We start from the raw sequence: 20,422 nt of genomic DNA, 5'->3' as shown, positions 1-20,422 counted from the left end.
TTGGGGTAAATACCCAGCAGTGCAATGGAATATTACTCGGCCATCAGAAAGGATGAATACCTACCATTTGCATCAACATGGATGGATCTGGAGGGGATTATGTTAAGTGAAATAAGTCAAGCAGAGGAAGACAATTATCATATGGTTCCACTCATATGTGGAACATAAGGAATAGCATGGAGGACATTAGAAGGAAGGGAAAACTGAAGAGGGGGAAATCAGAGTGGGAGACGAACCATGAGAGACTATGGACTCTGGGAAACAAATTGAGGGTTCTAGAGGGGAGGGGGGTTCGGGGGATGGGTTAGCCCGGTGATGGGTATTAAGGAGGGCACATACTGCATGGAGCACTGGGTGTTATATGCAAACAATGAATCATGGAACACTATATCAAAAACTAACGATGTACTCTATGGTCACTAACATAATATTTAAAAAAAAAGAAGAAGAAGAAGAAAAGAAGTCTCTCCAAGAGCTAGTCTCGAATACCTGTTCTCTCAGAAGCATGGAAAGAAACGCCAGTTTTCAGACGCATTAAAAGGCACTCCCTGAAGCCCCAGTCATGACAAAACTAATTACAAAAACAAAAGATTGGTTGAGTCCGATGCTGCCCCTCAGCAACAGGCAGGCTGGATTATTGAGACAGTGTTTTGTAAGCATGTTTTCAAAGCCGTGGTCAGCATTAAAGGTGAAGAGCAAATGCGAATGGAGCAGGTCCTATGGGCCAGACCCGAGGATTGTACTTTTACCTGCATTATCCTCGTTTTTCACAGAGGCCCTGGGAGGTTAAATAACTGCCCCAAAGTCCACACCATGCAAACAATTCATCATAGAGGATCCAGGCTGGGTGCAAATGAAGAGTGAAACCATTGCTCTGGACCTCAGTTACAGTTTTGTCCCCCTAGGGCACCAAGAGAAGGAGGAGCATTTCTGAAATGTTTCACAACTGTCCTCTTTCTCCTGCAGTGGCTCCCCCACACTGACCTTGACCACTCCCAAAGAATCCGCCTGCCACACTTGGAGCCCATCCCCCCACTGCTCCGGCACCTGTGCATTACCCACAGGGTCCCCTGCGGGCCTCCTCTGGCCCCGAGGCTAGACAGGATGCACAGGAAGTAAGAAGGTGTTGGTTTCCAGCTTCCTGGCCTTACATCTGCTCATTTTGACTCTACTCAATAGAGCCTCCGGGGCAAGTCGCATCTGCCAGGGGCAATGGGATCTCCTCCAGCCCCTTGCTGCTTACCTCCACTTCCCACTCCTTTTCCTGGCCCTGTTCGCAACACCACTTCCAGGGGCTGAACAGTTCAGCCTGAGATGTCAAAGCAGGCCAGCTGCTGTTGGAGGCTACTCTTGTTTCAGTTCCTGACACCCACCCTTTCAGCTGGGGACGGATCCCCTTCTCCTTCTGCCCTTTTTTCCCAGAGACGCCAAACCGATGGCCACCTGATGGCCGGTCCCAGGAACTTCTGCAACTTTCCTGAGAATGACCACTCCCCCTCACTTCTGGTCCATCCCAGGGCGAGTTGGAGATAAGTAACTCCTAATGTCAGGGATAGAGCCGAAAGTCAGATTACAGCCTTGTGGCTGTGCAGCCTGGGGCAAGTACTTAACCTCTTTGAATCTCCCGTTTTCTCATCTATAAAGTGGGGCCAATAATACTTCCCTTATAGTTGTTGCAAAGTACTTATCCTGTTGTTAAGCAGTAGCAGCTACCAGATTCTAGCCCGCAGGTAATTAAATTCTGATTAACAGAGGCAAATGATAATGCCTAGCCCAGTATCAATACAACCCATCAGCAGAAGGCACAAAGTGTTGAGTGATTTTCCCAGTGGCACTCTGAGGTCTCCCTTACCAGTCTCCTGCCAGATGCAGACCACCTTATTTCTTCCCAAAGTATTTGTCTGGGCTTGGAGGACTCATACAGAACAAAGCTTACCATCCACCACAGACGGGAGCCAGGGACTCCGACCCAGCCATGGCTGAATACGTAAAGCATCTCTGTAATGGGGGCGCCTGGGTGGCTCAGCTGGTTAAGTGACTGCTTTCCACTCAGGTCATGATCCTGGAGTCCCAGGATCGAGTCCCGCATCGGGCTCCCTGCTCAGCGGGGAGTCTGCTTCTCCCTCTGACCCTCCCCCTTCTCATGCTCTCTCTCTCATTCTCTCTCTCTCAAATAAATAAATAAAATCTTCTAAAAAAAAAATCTCCGAAATGTTTCAGAAATGCTGGGGAACGGGCACACCTAGTGTATGCTGGGCAGGGGGTAGGTGTGTGTGGAGGGGAGGGAATCATGTGACGACAAGGTGCGGTCTCTGCCAACTTGTAGTCGACCCATTGCCCCAGTTGTCCATCACCAGCAACCCCCAAAAAGCTGATTTTCGGCATCTGACGCTGGGAAACCACAGGCCTGCATCAGTGACAGGCGGCTATCACCAACACACCTCAGAAATGAACAATTATCTTTATGCTGAGTTGCACAATTGTTGTCCAGTGAGAAATGAATCAACAACTAATCCCCAATAACACATTTACATTTTCAAATAAGAAAAGCAACGGGTGAATCAGGACCTGTTTCACCATTATCCTTCACCCTTTTAGATTTTCACCAGGAAAATGACTGCTTTTTTGAAAGGACCCCAGCCTCTTAATTTGCCTCAAATTCAAATCTGCACAATTTATTTAATCAGAAGCAGCAGTAAAAATGTAAAAACATAGTCTACAATAAAATAGTCTACAATAAAAGGGTCCACCCACCGGTTCTGATTCTGACAGCTTGAGTTAAGCAGGCTTATAAATGACCCACGTGCACCACACAGAAGGAAAAGGCAGTCACCTGCACCTATGACAAGGCTCCTTCTGATACTCTTCATCCAAAATTGTCCACAGAGAGCTTAGTGCCCTAAAGCGACACTATTGCATTGAGCCTTTTGGGTGAAGGAATTGTCACCAGGAGGCCCCAATTAAGATGGCCCAGGTATGTTTGGGTTTACAGATCTGGACTTTTTTCTCCAGCCCTCGTTACCTGGTTCATAATTTCTGCAAACTGTGGAAGTTTACTCAGCTCTACAAGATTCAGCCAGGTCATATCCAGGATCCAGCGAAATGGCTTGGGAGGGCAGGCTTTCAGATCCAGAGCTGCTCCCCCTGGGGAAAGGCATTGGTGGGAATCAGGTCAGCCTGTGCCTCATTTTTAGACATTTATTTTCCAAATAACAGAAGCGAGGTAACCATATTACAGAGAAAATGGGAAAATTGGAAAATAATCATGACAGAAAATGTGGCTATCTTTTTTAGGTCCATTTCCTTCAAGTCTTAGTGTTTTATTTTCTGATTTATACCATCTTATAAAATACAGGTAGCAGCTCCTTGTCATTTCTCCCTGCACAGAATTTTTCTCAGGTGGTTGCAGTTGTTTGCATTTTTACCGTTTTTTTTTTTTTTTAAACAATCAATTTCATGAAACTTACAATTTTGATATCAATGAATAGCTTGACCTTTTCATGTGTAATTTTAAAAATCATGTCTTAGCCCTCACTCTTCCAGAAATTTGATACTCAATACTCTTTTTCACCAGGTCAAAAAGATGGATAGATGGAGGGTGGGAGAGATATAATACTCTGTGGGTTTTTAAGGGAGTAACTCGTGTTCAGATCATTTATTCACTTATTTATTCAACAAATATTTATTGAGCACCCTCTGCATTATCAGCATATTCCAGGCACTGGGGATAAAGCAGAGAAAACCACACAAGGCCTCTGCTCTTACGGACTGTAGAGGAGAGCGTGAATTACAGCGTTGGATCACATTTTGAAGCAAATCACAAATCAAATGAGCATACCCAATGGGACAATCTTCCACCGAGACACATAATTATATGTACAGCTTCAAAATTCCTCTATTGCATGTCTTCAGTAATGTTTTATCAGCTGTTGTTTAATTCAGATGTGTGCAAAACAGTGATTCTGCACTTCTAAATCCTATAATCCTCCTGAAGAACTCATCAAATGCCACCACTTCACATATCAACCCTTGGGCAAAAGAGGGGGTGGAGCGGACTGCAGCAGGGGTTGCTCTCCCTCTGGCACCTTCCTGAGAAGGTGAATGAGCTGAAGTATTCTTGTAAATCCCCTAGCGCCACCTCTGGGTCCTCAGCTCTGAGCGCCACCACACCTTTAGAACAGGTAAAACTTCCTCTTGACACCCCGCCCTTTGCTACCTTGGCAGGGAAGAGAAAGCCATCCTCTCGCACCGTTTCTGCCAGTACCGAGTTTACTGAAGGAGAAGCCACCGCTGGAGAGTATCATCTGTAGACTCAAGGGACGCTGCTTCTCTAACTTAGAGACAAATGCATTTTCTTCTGGGTTCTTTCCAAAAGAAATGTTTTCATGTGACTGTAAGTCTCAAAGACATCAGGAGAAGACATTAAAGCCACCTTGTTTTGAAAGATCCTGGTGCCCCTCCACGAACCCAGAACAATCACGGCCCACTCTCCTCCCCACGATATTCTCGCTCTGCCACTTGCTAGCTGCCTAAACACAGACAAAGAACTTATTTTTCTCCACTTCCTCTTCTGTCAAATGGGTGTAATAACAGACTCTACCAGATTAGTTGTGAAGATTCAATAAATTCATGTATGTAGGAAGCTCAGAACAGTCTTGGCCCATAGTGAGAGCTACGTAATCATTAGCTGTTCTTTTGACATGAATTCTCTGTTTTGGAAGGCTCAGGTCCAATCCAATCTGGAAGGCAAGAGCAGACCCCCTAATGTGTCTTTTTGTCCCTGGTTGATGACAAAAGAAAGATGATATCTTTCTAAAATAACCAGGCAGGGAAAATAGTTCTATCAATTACTCTATAACACAGGATTGTCCCTGGTATCTGTTTCATTTTTCAAAGTGTTCTGACATTCTCAGTTGAAGAAGAAAGTCAAAGGCACCTTCCAAATACTGCAGAAAACAAGTAGGAATTGACACAAAGGGACAGTCATTCCTAGGAGATCAAATATTTCTGCTATGATAAATAAGTCTTTCTTCTTTCCCTCTTAAGTACTGAGTTAAAAATGATAAAAAAAAATATCAAAGATCTAAGGGCTATATTTGTTAACTTTGTAAAAAAACACTGAAAACAAAATCATAAATCATTTTTTATAAAAATAATCTGGTTAAAAAGTAAGCCAGTTCAGAACAAATACAAACCATACAATAAACCAATTTTATTTTGGTTTTTGTTTTTCAAAAAAAAAAACAAAACAAAACCTCTTTCACTGCTGAGCTGATTGTACTTCTGTTGACAACCTCTCATACAATCCCAAATTAATCTTTTTAAAGCACTGCTCTGTTCATGCTACTTCCCTGCTCATAAAACATTCGATGGCTTCCTATCGCCAACTGAATTAAATCCAAACTCTTCTTACCAGCTCTCCTGTGCAATCCGACTCTCCCTGACACTCCAGCTTTATGAGGTGGGGTTACAGACGTGCCCCTCACCACAACCCAGGTGCACAGCCTTTGTGCTTTTTCTGTGACCACTCCCATCCTCCTCACAAATTCCCTCCTCACTATGTTTCTCGGTCTCCTCTGATTTACATCCCTTCTCTCAAAGAATCCAGTCTCCTTCAGGTAAGGGCTCCATCCTTCAGGTGGGCGAGGGGACAGGCGAGTGGGATGGCATTGCGTTGTAATGGGGAGGATGCCTCAGATCCACATGCTGCCCTCCAATCTCTGCCACAGGCTGGGATCCCTGTACTTCGTCCTTGGCGCTGTGACGAATCCTGTCTGACCTATAGGGGTGTTGGGCTGCTGTCCACAGAGACTGGTCCTTAGTGTCCAGGAATAAAGTTCCCTGGGGCCTGCAGCTTCTTGGTTTGAACCCAGCCCTCTGCTGCGCACCAGCCCTCTCAACATGTCCACGCCCACACTCCTGCTTGCCAAACGTCAGCCTTAGCCCTCTAGCTGCTCCCCTCCATCAATGCTGCCAGGGGCTGCATGCGGGATCTGGTGCCAGGCAGAATGCAGGAGCACCTCCCATCTGGATGTTTCTCAAGCATCTTTCTGTACCCACCCAAGGTTCAGCCTCACGAGACTGGGAAGAGACAAGGATCTTCGTACATGACCTCCATCTACCTCCGATTCTCTTGTCCTTCCCATGACCCATTGTGGCCCATAGTGCCAGGTTTCCTCCTTCTTTCTAAATCATAGCTGTCTCCTTCTCAGGGGCCATGTTGGCAGATGGGACTCAGGAAGAAAAGCTGGCTCATGGATCAGGAAAAATCCAAAGTATACCTCCCATCCCACTTGTATGCCACAGTTAGAAGGCCTTCCTACATCTGAGGCCCATTTTGCTCCTGCTTCTGCCTAGATTCCCACAGGCTTCGGTGTCCCTCCTCCCCATGGCCCAGTGCCCCAGACACTGAGGATGTGGCCCCAAGTCTAAGTGAGGGCTTTAAGGTGACTGTAAGGAGTCAAAGGAGCTTTCCGGTTTGGTGAAATTGGGCTCACTTTATTTAAATGTCACAGAGGCCGAAACCTGTATGCTCAGACCCTCTGCACAGCCTGCCCGCCTCTCCCTGGTGGTACTTATCACTTCCCCTCTGGGCCCCGCAGCCCCTTGTACATGGAGGGAGTGGGTGATGGTCTCTGAGCTCACACAGCTGGTCAGTGGCAGAGCCTGGCCCCTGTCCCTGCTCCTTAGTCCAGCCCACAGTTTACTGTACCATGCTGCCTTATGCTACACTTTAAGACATCAACTTCTCCAGGTGCATTGGACCTGAGAAAAACTATCAACTTTATGACATGCTCCAGTTTCCTTTGAACTACAAGACATGAAAAATCAAGAAATTTTAGCCATTCTGCAAAATTGTTTGCAAAGTTTCTACAGCAGTCATCTAACCTGAAGCCAAGGAAGAAATTCACTAAAGTAGAGAAAGAAGATGATAGAGTAATAAGTTAGTTTACTGCCTGTTTATTATAAATAGGATGTTGTGGAGAAAAGTGTATTGAGTATCGTGTTCTATCCCCCTGTCGTATGAATTTAGCAATACTCTATGTTTTCTTCCTACATGATCTCTTTCATTCCCATGGCTTTGGTGGTTATTTCTATGCCCTCTCTTTGCAGCTGTCTGACTTCTTCTAAACTGTCTGGCCTACCCTTTCTAACTGTCTGCTGGATATCTCAAATTCAACATGTGTATATGGTCACCAGAGCTGTTCAGAAACATTCGATTTCCCCCTCTTCCATGCACATGGGAGAAGCACATGTCCCTGCTCTCTCTGAAGTTAGTGGTGGCTGTGTGTCTTGCTTTGCCTAATGAAAGATGAGCATTTAAGTGACATGTGTCACTTGCGGGTAACTTTTAAAAACTGGCACATGATTTGTCTTACCCCATTCCTCTGCCGTAGTAATTTTAGAAGCAATTCCTGGGTGACCATGACCATAACCAGGCATGTTGGAGAGAGAATAAATGAGAATATACCCCTATTGTTTCAAGCCATTGAAAGTTTGGGATTGTTTTTATGCCCAAGAAACCTGGCCTATTCTGACTGAAACTAGGTCCCCAAATCACATTCACTATCCCCCTCACCCTGACAATTCTCAAACTCGTTCCACTTTCAACCAACTAGACCAGAAATCTTCAACTCATTTCTGACCCTTTTCTTGGCCCTTGTATCTGGTCTGTTGCCATTTTACTTCCATGACTTCTTCTTTATATTCCCATTGTTTTTACCTAAGGTTGACCTTTTACCTGTGGCTGGGAAGATTATAATAAACTCCCTTGAACCTCTTTGCTATAATTCTATGCATGTCTGCCAGAGTCATCTTCCTAAAAGATGGTAAGAGGTTCCTGAGGGACCACATCACCACCTTACACAATTCCTTGTCCCTCACCAGACCAAGAAAATCCTTCCTCGAGGAATCAAGACTCACAACCGACATGCCCCCTTCATTCATTCCTTTTCTGGTACTGTTCTGTTTCAGCCTGGAATGTCACCTTCACTTCTACCCATCCTTCAGGGTCCTTTTAAAATGCCACTTTCTTCTTTTGGGGGAGAGGGCAGCCAGAATATGATTTATTAAACTTTACACAAGGAGCAAAAAACATAAGAGATACACTAAAACATTTTTCCCATGGATCAAATCATCTGAAAAATTCATAGCTTAACCCGCAACAGTATATTTTCCAAAGAGCTCTTACTGGATTCACCAACCACAAGTCTCTCCTTCCTTTTAGACATTAAGACTTTGTTTTTAGCTCTCTCCTAACATTTAGAGTATTCTGCCTTGTTTTACAATAATTTTTAAAATCATCTCTATTTCCATTGTGAGACTGTTTTCTTTGAAAGCAATGTCTGGTTGATCCTTCTACACCAACATTAGTATGGTGGGTTTGCAGAGTATATGCTCAATAAATACTTATTTAACTGAATTGAATGAAAATACCACTCTTTTATCTTCTTAATGATACTTTTAACATGGAGATGAGCATTGAATAGGATTAACTTCCAATATGAAATACAAGTGTGCCTTTTTCTGTCTTAAAAGTCATGATACTCCCTTGCTCAAGGAATTGCTCTCTTGTGATAGAAAGCTCATCACCCACCTCATTTTTCTTCCCTTCGGCATTCGGGTTTCCTAACCACAGGCAACAATGACCAAACTTCAGGTAATGATATAACTAAGGAAAACATGGAGTGAACACAGGCCTGAAATAAATCATCTTGAGTAACCAGAGCAAAACGAATGGGAATCAGAAAAGAAACACAAGGTCCAAAGAAATTCCCTTTCACGAGAACATGATTTCCCCCATTGTATCATAAAAATGGGTCTCCAGCATGTCGAAGAGCATATCAGAAGCAATCTCCTTTACATACCACATCCATATCCCAAACGCTTCACCTTTAATGAGAGCCTGAAACTCTCTGTGCTTCACTGTTCCTCTCTGAAGATCAATCTTCAAGGTCATGAGGAGTACAAAGAGGAATTTGTGGTTTTCATACAGGCCTCTGACAGAGTATATAAAAACTTCGTATGTCAGATACTCAATAATATTTGTAATTCTCTTTTGAGGTAGCGGAGACTTCTCGGATCTGCAATACATTTTAAAAATTAAGGAATTCAACAGCCATTGCTAAGATAGTAGGAATACAAACAAAAATTTTAAGTGACTCTGCATGGGGCAGGGGAGGGACTCCCCACCTGGCCATGGACTGGTCAAATAACTTTAGGAACTGGGCGAGTGAGGTCTGGTACATGATGTTGACCATACTCATCTCTGTGATGAGAAAGTAGAGGATGCTTCCACGGGTGGCCGCAGGCCGGAACTCTTCCTGAGCTGTGTTAATTTTGATCTCCGTCTCTGCGGCCACATGCAGCTTTTCACTTACTTCAGCTGCTGTCTGCTTGGTGATTCGGAGAACACCGATGAGAGATTCGTCATCTACTAAGGAACCTAAAAGCCAAACAGGAAAACCGTAGAAGACAAGAAGGGGAAGCCACAAAGAAAGAGGCAGCCCTTCTGAAATTGACCTGTTCATTTTCACGTTTATTTCTTCAAAGCCTGCAGGATGAAGGTCGGGTATTAACACACTGAGAGGCTTCTGGCCCAACTGTCATCTGATGCCTGAATCCTTCCAAACATTCCTGCAGACAGGTTATCCCCGATGCTGCCTGTAAATCTGCAAAAGGGGATTCCCAAGGCAGCCCACATGACTGGTCTTCAAATACTGAAGACAAAGTCTGGCTCCCTCCACCCCCCAGTGGTTTACCACTGCAAACTGCAATTCACCTCTCAGGAACCAGACCTTGATTCAGCATACTCTAGGCTGGATCGGGGGAAGAGCCCTCAGCGATCTTTGCTAATATTAAGATGCCCAGGTGTATCCAAATGGCTGGGAGAAGTCACTGGACCAGAGGACAGACAACTTCACAAACACAGGCAGTGGAATCAAGGCAGATAAAAGGACTTTTCCCTGAGGACACGATCAAGGCAGTGCGGGTGAATGGTGTGAGAATAACATATCATGTACTCCTGGGAGGTTAAGGTTTTTGTTTATCCAAGGAGTAAAGTGCTGTTGGGAAGCATTCATTATGAGGCTGTAATAAATGGTAGGATTTAGGCTACTGTAATTTGCCTACTGCAGAAAAATACAGTGTTTGTTGACTTTAGTGTCTTTGGATAGGATGTTTCTTATTTATTTAGAGAGACTACATCCCCAAATCAGGGTGTGGCATGAGGATCTGACTGCCCTAAGGAGAACCCACCCCTGACTTCTAAGTAGGAAGTCAAGGCAAGTGGAGAGTGAGTTTGGGCCTTGGGTGCTCAAGGGCCTCTGACACAGATGACACATATCATCACCCATTGTGGTCATTGCATTTCAATGCCAAATGAAAGAGTCGATCTTAAAAAAAAAAAAAAAAATAGATTGAGCACATTAGTTTCCTCTGGGCAAGCAAATTAGCCTATTACGAGTTACCTAGCTCTATTGGGAGCCCTTATTTTTCTTAGGAGAGAGCAATTATATCTAGAAAACTGTGTTCTTCTCAAATGCTCAGACTCTGTTTGCTAATTCAAAAATCAGATTCTCTGCAGTCCTTCTTTAAACATCTAGATGGAAATTGCCTGGCTTGTGTTTGCACTGATAACTCAACTGTTTTCTAACACCTATAATCATGAGGTGCTGAAAAGAGGGCCCAAGAAATCTTTACTCAGGACCCGTCGTTCGGTTACTTGTTAACAACACAATACCTTTTGTGGCGCTTAACTTGTAGAGAAGGTTGTCTTCAAGCTCCTTCATCTTCCGCTTGTTGGAAGTCACATCCTCCAAAAGTTTAACTCTCTCAGACTCTAATTCCTGTCATTAAGAAACAAGAAATAGAGGCGCCTGGGTGGCTGTCATTGGGCGTCTGCCTTCGGCTCAGGTCATGGTCCCAGGGTCCTGGGATCAAGCCCTGCATCGGGCTCCCTGCTCTGCGGGAAGCCTGCTTCTCCCTCTCCCACTCCCCCTGCTTGTGTTCCCTCTCTTGCTGTGTCTCTCTCTGTCAAATAAATAAATAAAATCTTAAAAAAGAAAAGAAAAGAAAAGAAATTATGCCCGCTAGTATTGTTTCCACAGTGCTTACACTGGCATGCATGAGATTCCCCTGCTAAAGGAATTTTGTCTGATTATTCCCCACGCTCTCTTCCTGGCTCTAAGTTTATTTAAATTAGAGTGTCCCATTCTCTTGGCTCTGTTCCCACACTGCCTCTGTGTGAAATGCTAACTTTATTGGCAATCAGAAGTGGGAGAAGCAGAGACATAATATCAAAACACCAAGAGACCACCCAAATCAAATGTGAGCTCTTGGTCTGGGATCTGCCTGTAGGAACACCAGGTATCTGGTCTGACAGAGCCAGCTGCCAGTACAAATCCATTTTCCATTGATTTACATCTCCTTCTACCAGAGGGGCTAAACTGGATGTTTGGAAGGCATATTTATTCCTACAAAAATAATGTCTTTTTCAAATTATATTCTGAAAAAAATTTTAAACTTTCAGAAAAGTTGCAAGACTGATACAATTAACTCTCATAAATGCTTTCTTTGCCCAGATTCACCAGATACCATTTTGCTTTATCACTCTCTCTCTCTATATATATATATAATATTTATTATCATTATTGTTCTTCTTATTATTGGTGAACCATTTGCTGAGGTCATGATCCTTTACCCCTAAAAACTTTAGCAAATCTCCTAAGAACCAGGACATTCTTTTACAGAAGCATGGTGTAATTTTCAAAATCAAGGAAATTTAACAAGGATGTAAGAATACTCTTTTTTTTTTATTCTTATGTTAATCCCCATACATTACATCATTAGTTTTAGATGAAGTGTTCCATGATTCATTGTTTGTGCATAACACCCAGTGCTCCATGCAGAATGTGCCCTCCTCAATACCCACCACCAGGCTAACCCATCCTCCCACCCCCCTCCCCTCTAGAACCCTGTTTGTTTTTCAGAGTCCATCGTCTCTCATGGTTCGTCTACCCCTCCGATTTCCCCCGCTTCATTCTTCCCCTCCCGCTACCTTCTTCTTCTTCTTTTTTTTTTCTTAACATATATTGCATTATTTGTTTTAGAGGTACAGATCTGAGATTCAACAGTCTTGCACACTTCACAGCGCTTACCAGAGCACATACCCTCCCCAGTGTCTATCACCCAGTCACCCCATTCCTCCCACCCCACCCCCCACTCCAACAACACTCAGTTTGTTTCCTGCGATTAAGAATTCCTCATATCAGTGAGGTCATATGATACATGTCTTTCTCTGTTTGACTTATTTCACTCAACATAATACCCTCCAGTTCCATCCACGTCGTTGCAAATGGCAAGATCTCATTCCTTTTGATGGCTGCATAATATTCCATTGTATATATATACCATCTCTTCTTTATCCATTCATCTGTCGATGGACATCTTGGCTCTTTCCACAGTTTGGCTATTGTGGACATTGCTGCTATAAACATCGGGGTGCACGGACCCCTTCGGATCCCTGCTTTTGTATCTTTGGGGTAAATACCCAGTAGTGCAATTGCTGGATCATATGGTAGCTCTATTTTCAACTTTTTGAGGAACCGCCATACAGTTTTCCAGAGTGGCTGCACCAGCTTGCATTCCCACCAACAGTGTAGGAGGGTTCCCCTAAGAATACTCTTGCTACATGTAAATTGAAGTTGTTTTAATAGCATTTTTATAGCATTTTTTCCTGGTCTTCTACAGAATCACACACTATACTTAGAATTATGTTAAAAGGAGGTGTTTGGAAACTACCTATCTGAGAACGTTTCTTGAAAAACCACTTCAGAAATTCCACCGCTTTCTGCAAGTCTTAAACCAGTTTGTGGGGCTCTGAAGCCACAGCATGGTGTTCATCTCTACACCTGCCACAGCTTGCATCAGAATCTGTGTGTCAATCATGTCCTTCCAACGGGATTCTGTGCAGCTAGAGGGCAGGCACCTGTCCCATTCACTTTTGCATTCTTGACAGCACTTACCTGGAGGTGTTGCAGGGAAAGGACTCAACCCAAGAAATATGTGTTAAATTGAAGTATGCCAAACTGAGTTCAACAGCTTTATTTTACATCTGGGGAAACTGAGGACCCAGAAATATTAACTTTGAATCCCATCCCAACATGATCCCTAGGGCCAGCTACTGGCAAAGACAGGCTCATACTCTTGTTCTCCAACTCCAAGACCAGTGGCATGATTGACAGTGTCCTAGGTTTGCCGGGTTTGATGGGGGTAGCAATGAAGGTCATGTGGGGGAGTACCTCATGAGCTGTTTCCATTAAGGTGGTCACCTCTGGATGGCAGTATAGGAATATGGGGACAAAATGAAATCACATGAGCTTCCTTTTCAGTTTGATCTGGCAAAACAAGCATCATGGTACAGTGGACCCTTGTGGGTTCTACAGCATGATCTGTAAGGCTTATCTAGGAGGCCTGACAGGGTGAAAAGTCCGAGTGCTTTTAGAGCGCTTTTGTCACCTATTCTCTCTGGTCTCTGTCTGTTCTTCTGTAAAATGAGGGTGTAAGAGCAGGATAGTAAAGAGGGTTAAACATCATGGTCAGGATGTCCTCCTACAGATTAAGTGTGTGTTTTGGCTTTTTCCAATAAGGTTGGCATAAGCACTTTAGCACATCCCTCGAAGAGGAAGCTGAGGCCTAGAAGAGTGGGGGTAGGCCCTCTGGGGACACGGGGTGTCGCCTGCCTTAGACAGTGGGGTGGCCTGCCTTAGGGAAGTTGGTGCAGCCTGCACGCAGCACCTGGACCAGTGAGGAATCAGATCAGACCAACAGCACCAGTGAGACTACCAAGGAAGGACTAATTTTCAACAGTTGGCACCATGTGGTTCCAAGAGGTGATGAGCAATGAACTGAAGGGCCCATGCTCTCTCTGCCTGGCTGTGGAAGTGGCATGGTTCCCTTCCTGGACTGTAGAAGCCCCGGGCTGTTTGTTGGAAGCAAAGATCAAACAGCTCGTGAGAGCGGATGCTGGGACTGCGCCCCCTTGGCTCAGCTCTGGCAGACTGGCTGCCTTTAAGGGCCGGCCCCTTAACCATCCCGGCTAACCAGGTAGGGCTTCGCCTCTCCTTTTACTGAGTTCTCTCTGTTTCTCTGGTGTGAGGATCATTGCTCTTTCCCTCTTCCAACGTCTTTCCTGTGTTCATGACATCTACTCCTATCTCTTGTCTTTCTCTTTTCCTTGTCCGGTCTTCTATTGCCAGTCTTTCCCTCCACCCTCCCACGTGAAGCCTCTCTGGTCTTATTATTGCTAACCTTGCCCTTTCCTTGAACCTTCAATACTCTTATTCTAGGTAAGCAAATATAATCTTTCTCCAATTTTACGCAAATATGTTTTCCATATGCAAATAAGTATAATTACATTTTATGCATATTTTATGCATAATGTTAAATGTTTTCTAAGATTTATTTTAAAAACTAGTTTCAACTTGTATCAGTCTCTTAAAATCTTCCAGTTTTAAGTTCTTTATTAGAACCTTCAATCATACTTAATTTCTCTGCCTTAATGCAAATTTCATTCAATTAAAATTAAAGTTAGGCTCTCTGTATCATTAGAGTGCTAGACTGCAGTAGTTGAAACTACCCCAGTGATAATACACTCATTCAGAGCAATTTCTTTTTCTCCAGGATCATTATTTTAGTGACTTTTTCAGGTACATCAAAGAGCATCCATCCATAGGACTACAGATACGAAGATCAGCATACTCCAAGGTTTAAAGACAGAAGTAGAAAAAACAGTGTGAGTGGTGTGCGTGTGTGTGAGTGTGTGTGTGTGTGTATGTGTGTGTACCCACGTGCACACATTTGGGGTTGGAGGACAGCTGAGTTAGTTACATGATTTCTTGATAGGATGTGACAGGAGACTGCTAAACTAATATTTATGTTAACAAAGGTAAATAAAAATTTGCTTAGTTTTTTCTTTCCGAAATACTTAACAATTTCATAATAATTTATTAGAAGTAGTCCTTTACCTTGAGAAATTATTACCTGTTTCTCAGTTAAAATCACTCTCCTTAATAACTGATTCTCGAGTCCTTTCATAGTCACGGTAAAATCAATGACTGACGTTTTAGCATTGATCTCAGGGGTAAAGGCAGGGTTGGGTAACTTCGTAGTAATATAAAGTTTAAATGTATCCATGATATCACATTCTTTATCACCGACTTTCACCTACATCAATTCAAATATAAAATTAAAAACAGCTTAAGGGGCAGGACAAGGAATTTGGGGTTAACTTAGGAAAGAATTTATCAGAGGTCAGCACCGTGAAACTTGAATGAATTGCAAAGGAAAAAGTTCTAAGACTTTAATCACTGGTCTTAAATAATTCAGATTTGTGGTCCTGCCAGAAGACATTGTTAGCCATGACACCAAACAAATTAAATGAACAAAAATTAAGTGAAAAATCTATCCCCAACAAATGTAGAATAAAGGAAAACTCAGACACATCTCAGATTTGACTGTTTTCTCCCACCTGAGGAAATTGTTTCCTACTGAGGAAATCTGTGGTGTTTAGAGGAAGTATTTGTTATTTCTCTTTGCATTTCAGTCATATCTGAAGCATAGTTGACAACATAAAGGATTAATGAAATTTTCAAAGAAAAGAATGCCGACATTTTCTTCAGAAACATAACATTTATCTTAAATACTACAATTTGCAGTATATTATATTAAAAACAACTGGCTTTGCTATCTAAAATTTAGGTGGAAATTATATGATTTTAAAGGACTTAAATTTTTAATTAATCTTGATTCTGCATGTGGTTGGAAACCACATCGATAAGGCACCACCACGTTCTCAAGCACCAAGCCTTCACACTGCAGATAAGAATATGTTCTTTTGAAAGACCTTCAGGAATAAAAATCCTACACCCTCCCTTGGCATGTTAAATACTGTGCATAAAAGATTCACATTATGAAGAAATGTTTTCTAAATAAATCTTTGTTCAATGAGAACATTTGCATTCTGTACTTATTCACTGATATTCATGAAATTAATTTGTCCAAAGTGAAAAATCTCAATCAGAAATGCTGTCATTCATCAAGAAACAAAACCAAAGAAGCCTAAAGGTAGAGAATGCCTCCACTTAAAAAAGAAACACTTCTACTGAAAGCCATTCATGTTTGCACCAATGATGGGAAGCAGGATTCTATAGCTTCTAGCAAAGTCTGTGAGCTTAGATTGAAAGTTAATACAGGGAGAAATGAACAAATCAGTGTCCATAGACTTTATTAAAATGCCATTTCCTCCTGTGAGAAAATGCAGGTTTTATTGTACAGATGAATATATGACTTGTAAATCCAATTTTCTCAGAGCTGCCAACGTACGTACATACATAGTGTGCAACATTAATATATTATTATGACCAGACAATGTATTTTCTCAATATGTTATTTAGTGTCAGCTAAATGGCTACTCTTACCAAAATACTGCTCTCCCCTGTATTTTTCATATACAATTAAAAAAATAAGGGAAACACTAAATATGAGTTTGGAAATAATTTTTCCATTGTATCAAATACTACCACCTGAAGCAAAGTACCTTCACTGCTATGCTCAAAAAGATAAGTAGATGTCACCATTGTTCTTTTCTTGCCGTCTTCTTTTTTTTTTTTTTATTCCTTCCCAAAGCTCACCTTGAATGTGGTGCCTGATTTAATGAAATTCTTTTCTAATACATTATCCAGGGCTGGATCCAGCTCTTCACGAATGTCCTCAATGAGAAGGGGTCGGCCCAAGGAAAGGCTGTCCTCCAAGTGTGTGCGGAAATATTTATGGTTCAGAGATGTTACCTAAAAATAAAGGGTTCATTGCTATATAAATGTGACAAAGAATGTGCTCATTCCTAAGTGGAAACCAAGAGATTTGTTGCACAGATGCCTAAGAATTTTAAGGGCGATATAGGAAGCCTTATGAAAATAAAAGTAAGAACACTTAATTTTCCAAACGTGGTGAACCCATGACTTTGTGTAGGCTCTGGATGAGCAACAGTTTCTCTGGTCGAAACAGGAGAATCGAGTGGCACATCTCAAAGTGAATGTCAGAAATCTGCTCCTACACAGAGCAGAGAAGTAATCAAGGATTAAACCAGTTACACATACCTACTTACGATCACTCAGGGAAAGCAAAGTAACTTGCATATTTGCAATATTCATTTATCTCCTCAGGACCACTCATGAGATGATCAAGTGATTAAAAAATAGGCATTAGAATGTCAGAAATTATATATGGAGTCAAACCAAGGTCCCATCCATGTATTCTGCCTCTAACAGTGGTGCAATGGAAGAATATGATAGATACTTCCCATAAAATCAACTTAAAAGACTGTATGTTCACTTTTTATATTATATATATATTTAAAATTAGAACTCTGAATGCCTGGTGGGGCCCCAGTGTTTTAGTTCAGTGTTTGTTGATTAGTTAAAATAGACACACTAGGCGGCATCTGGGTGGCTCAGTTGGTTAGGCTTCTACCTTTGGCTCAGGTCATGATCCTGGGTCCCGGGATTGAGTCCCGCATCGGGCTCCTTGTTCAGCAGGGAGTCTGCTTCTCCCTCTGACCCTTCCCCCTCTTGTGCTTTCTGTCTCTCTCACTCTCTCTCTCTCTCTCAAATAAATAAAATCTTAAAAAAAAAAAAAATAGACACACTGGGCTGGTTGATCTTTGCTTTGGCCAAATGGCTTTGAATTCTTACTTTTCCTACGATCCCTCCTCTGCCAAAATGGGAGGATTTCCGAAGGGTCAGCCCTCAACTCTCCATCTCCTTACACTCTACCCTCTGGATGCCGCTACTGTTTCTATGCTGCTGTGAGGGCTGATCTTAAGACACAAGGAAGATCCAGGGACAGCAGGAGATTAAGGGAGTGGAATTAAAAGATATTATCTCCCCCTTGCTATGAAAAAGAGACGTGGAAATAAAAATTAAATAAGTCTACTCTTGTCCTGTTTTGGATAGAAGGGAAATAGCTAAAACAAAAATCCTGCACATGAAGGAATTTTTTCCCTGGATGGATAGCTTTATTTACACAAATGATGAGCTGTGAAAGACCTCATTATGAGTTGATAAGGTAAATGAGTCTAAACAAAGAGCTTTAACCAGCTTATTAAACAAGATGAAACAAGGTCCCAATGAGACTAAATATAATTGTCCTGCTCTATTTCCTAAGGAGTAAATTCTATTTTCGTGATTTGCTTCCTAAGTGTGAGGGTTAATATTACGTGTCAGCTTGATCGGGGTAAGTGATGCCCAAAGAGCTGGCACACATTTATTTCAGTCTGTGCCTGTGAGGGTGTTTCCAGAACAGATTGGCCTTGGAATAGATAGACTGAGTAAAGAAAATCATCCTCATCGATTTGGGTGGGCATTATCCAATTCATTGAGAGCCTGAATAGAGCCCAAAGATGGAAGAAGAGCAAATTTGCTCTCTGCTTGAGCTGAGACATCCATCTTCTCCTGCCCTTGGATATCAGCAACTGGTTCTTTGGCCTTCAGACTTGGACTGGGACTCATACCACTGACTCCCCTGGTTCACAGACCTTCAGAGTTTAGACTGGGACTACATGACCAGCCTTCCTGAACCTCTAGCTTGTAGACAGCAGACTGTGGGATTTCTTAGCCTCCCCCAATCCACGAGCCAATCTCTCATAATAAATCATTTTCTATATTTTTGTATTTACTTATTTATTATAGTACATCATTAGTTTTTGATGTAGTGTTCAACAATTCATTAGTTGTATATATTTTTTAAGATTTAATTTATTTTATTTTTGAGAGAGACAGAGAGAGAGAGCATGAGTCGGGGGGAGGGGCAGAGGGAGAAGCAGACTCCCCGCTGAGCAGGGAGCCCGATGCAGGGCTAGATCCCAAGACCCTGGGATCATGACCTGAGCTGAAGGCAGACGCTTAACCAACTGAGCCACCCAGGCGCCCCTTCACTTGATTTTCTTGTGTAGTAACACTATGTGGTAGCTACCATCAGACCCTGTGTCAGCTGCACAGAGACTCTAGTGTTGGGTTTTTACAAGGTGGTGAATTTTTTATAGAGAAACTTGATGAACACCTTCTTTCTGGAAGTCAGAGCTGAAGGTTCTGGAGACGGTACTGAAGGTGGCCTCAACAAAGCTGCCACAGTGGAATGCAGTCCTGGACATACAAAACATGTTTTGTTTTTCACTTATAAAGTGTTTCAATTTTCATTTTGTTTTCCTTCCCAAATAAAGAAATAATATTTCTGTTTTATTCTGTTTTCATTTATGGGTGTTTGTGCATGTGCTTATCCACATGTTTAAAAACATAACGTCTCCTGTGTAAGGAGAATATAGTTCAGTCTCCTTACATTCCAGGAGTTGATGGTTTTAAAAACATGTCAGTATCTCTGGCATATTTCTATTACTTCCTCAAGAAGATTCCTGAGACTGGGTGACATCAGGAAGGACATCATCAAAGGCTATCAAGGAGCTTAATGCCAAAATGGAGAGACAAAGCTATGATCAGGAAACTTAAGAGCAGGAGGAGTAGGGAGATGGACAGTCAGCAGAAGCAAGAGGAATGGAACAGGAGATAAGCTGTAGTTGTGCTGGATCCAGGAAAAGAAGTTGAGGGGCAGGAATGCTCCCGTATACACCACTCATGCTTTCCTTCTGTGAAGACGGCTCCTCAGAAGCTACATTCCCATTGACTTCATTTTCCTTAACTCTCCTCCTCTGTTGACACTCTCTTTCTGGGATCTCCCTGGTTTTCCAAGTAAACAGACTGGTGCATTGTGTTCTGGAGTATCAGTGAGTTGGGAGTATCTCAGGGGTGTTCCTGAGCACCGGGCAATATCCACATGTCAGGGAAACCCTCATCTCAGAAGGAAATCTTTCAATATTCTACCATTAAGTGGCGTTTGTTGTAGGCTTTTGGTAAATGCTCTTTATCTGATTAAGGAAGAGCCCTCCTATTCTTAGTTTGCTGGAGGTTTTATCAGGAATGGGTGTTGAATTTTACAAGTGCTTTCTCTGCATTTATCAAGATGATCACATGATTTTTCTGTTGTTTTTTCCTTGTAATGATGGCACACTTTAACTCATTGAAATTCAATAAATATCAGAATTCCTACTCTATAGAAAAAGCACTGCAGAAAATATAAAACCATAAGCCTTGTCAGCAAGAAGTTTATAATACAGTAAAGACAAAAGACAAATGTGCAATGAACAGTAATTGAAGACAGACTCTAAGTCCATATCAGAAATCCACATAAGACATTGTGAGCATTTAGGACAGGCCATATTAAACTGAGGACACAGGGAAGTCTTGATGAAGGTACTATTGGATGTGGACTTCTTGAAGAACACTCAAGATATTTATCTGGGATATAAGTGAAA

At 42.5% G+C, this 20,422-nt stretch overlaps 1 protein-coding gene across 1 annotated transcript in view; it reads right to left on the bottom strand.

Annotated features, from left to right (window-relative positions):
- Positions 1 to 20,422, bottom strand: part of DNAH8 (dynein axonemal heavy chain 8) — a 397,226-nt gene that overhangs the window by 93,437 nt on the left and 283,367 nt on the right. Inside the window, exons 75-80 of the mRNA XM_034991238.1 lie at positions 16,692 to 16,847; positions 15,043 to 15,225; positions 10,742 to 10,847; positions 9,193 to 9,445; positions 8,893 to 9,083; positions 3,023 to 3,144 (exon numbers count right to left, since the gene is read on the bottom strand). Of these exons, the coding sequence (XP_034847129.1) occupies positions 3,023 to 3,144; positions 8,893 to 9,083; positions 9,193 to 9,445; positions 10,742 to 10,847; positions 15,043 to 15,225; positions 16,692 to 16,847 (1,011 nt within the window). The remainder of the gene's footprint in view (positions 1 to 3,022; positions 3,145 to 8,892; positions 9,084 to 9,192; positions 9,446 to 10,741; positions 10,848 to 15,042; positions 15,226 to 16,691; positions 16,848 to 20,422) is intronic.

Source organism: Mirounga leonina, unplaced genomic scaffold, assembly GCF_011800145.1.
Source record: "Mirounga leonina isolate KUSES-001 unplaced genomic scaffold, KU_Mleo_1.0 Mir_53, whole genome shotgun sequence".
Classification (NCBI taxonomy): domain Eukaryota; kingdom Metazoa; phylum Chordata; class Mammalia; order Carnivora; family Phocidae; genus Mirounga; species Mirounga leonina.
This window is presented reverse-complemented; position numbering and strand designations above follow the sequence as displayed.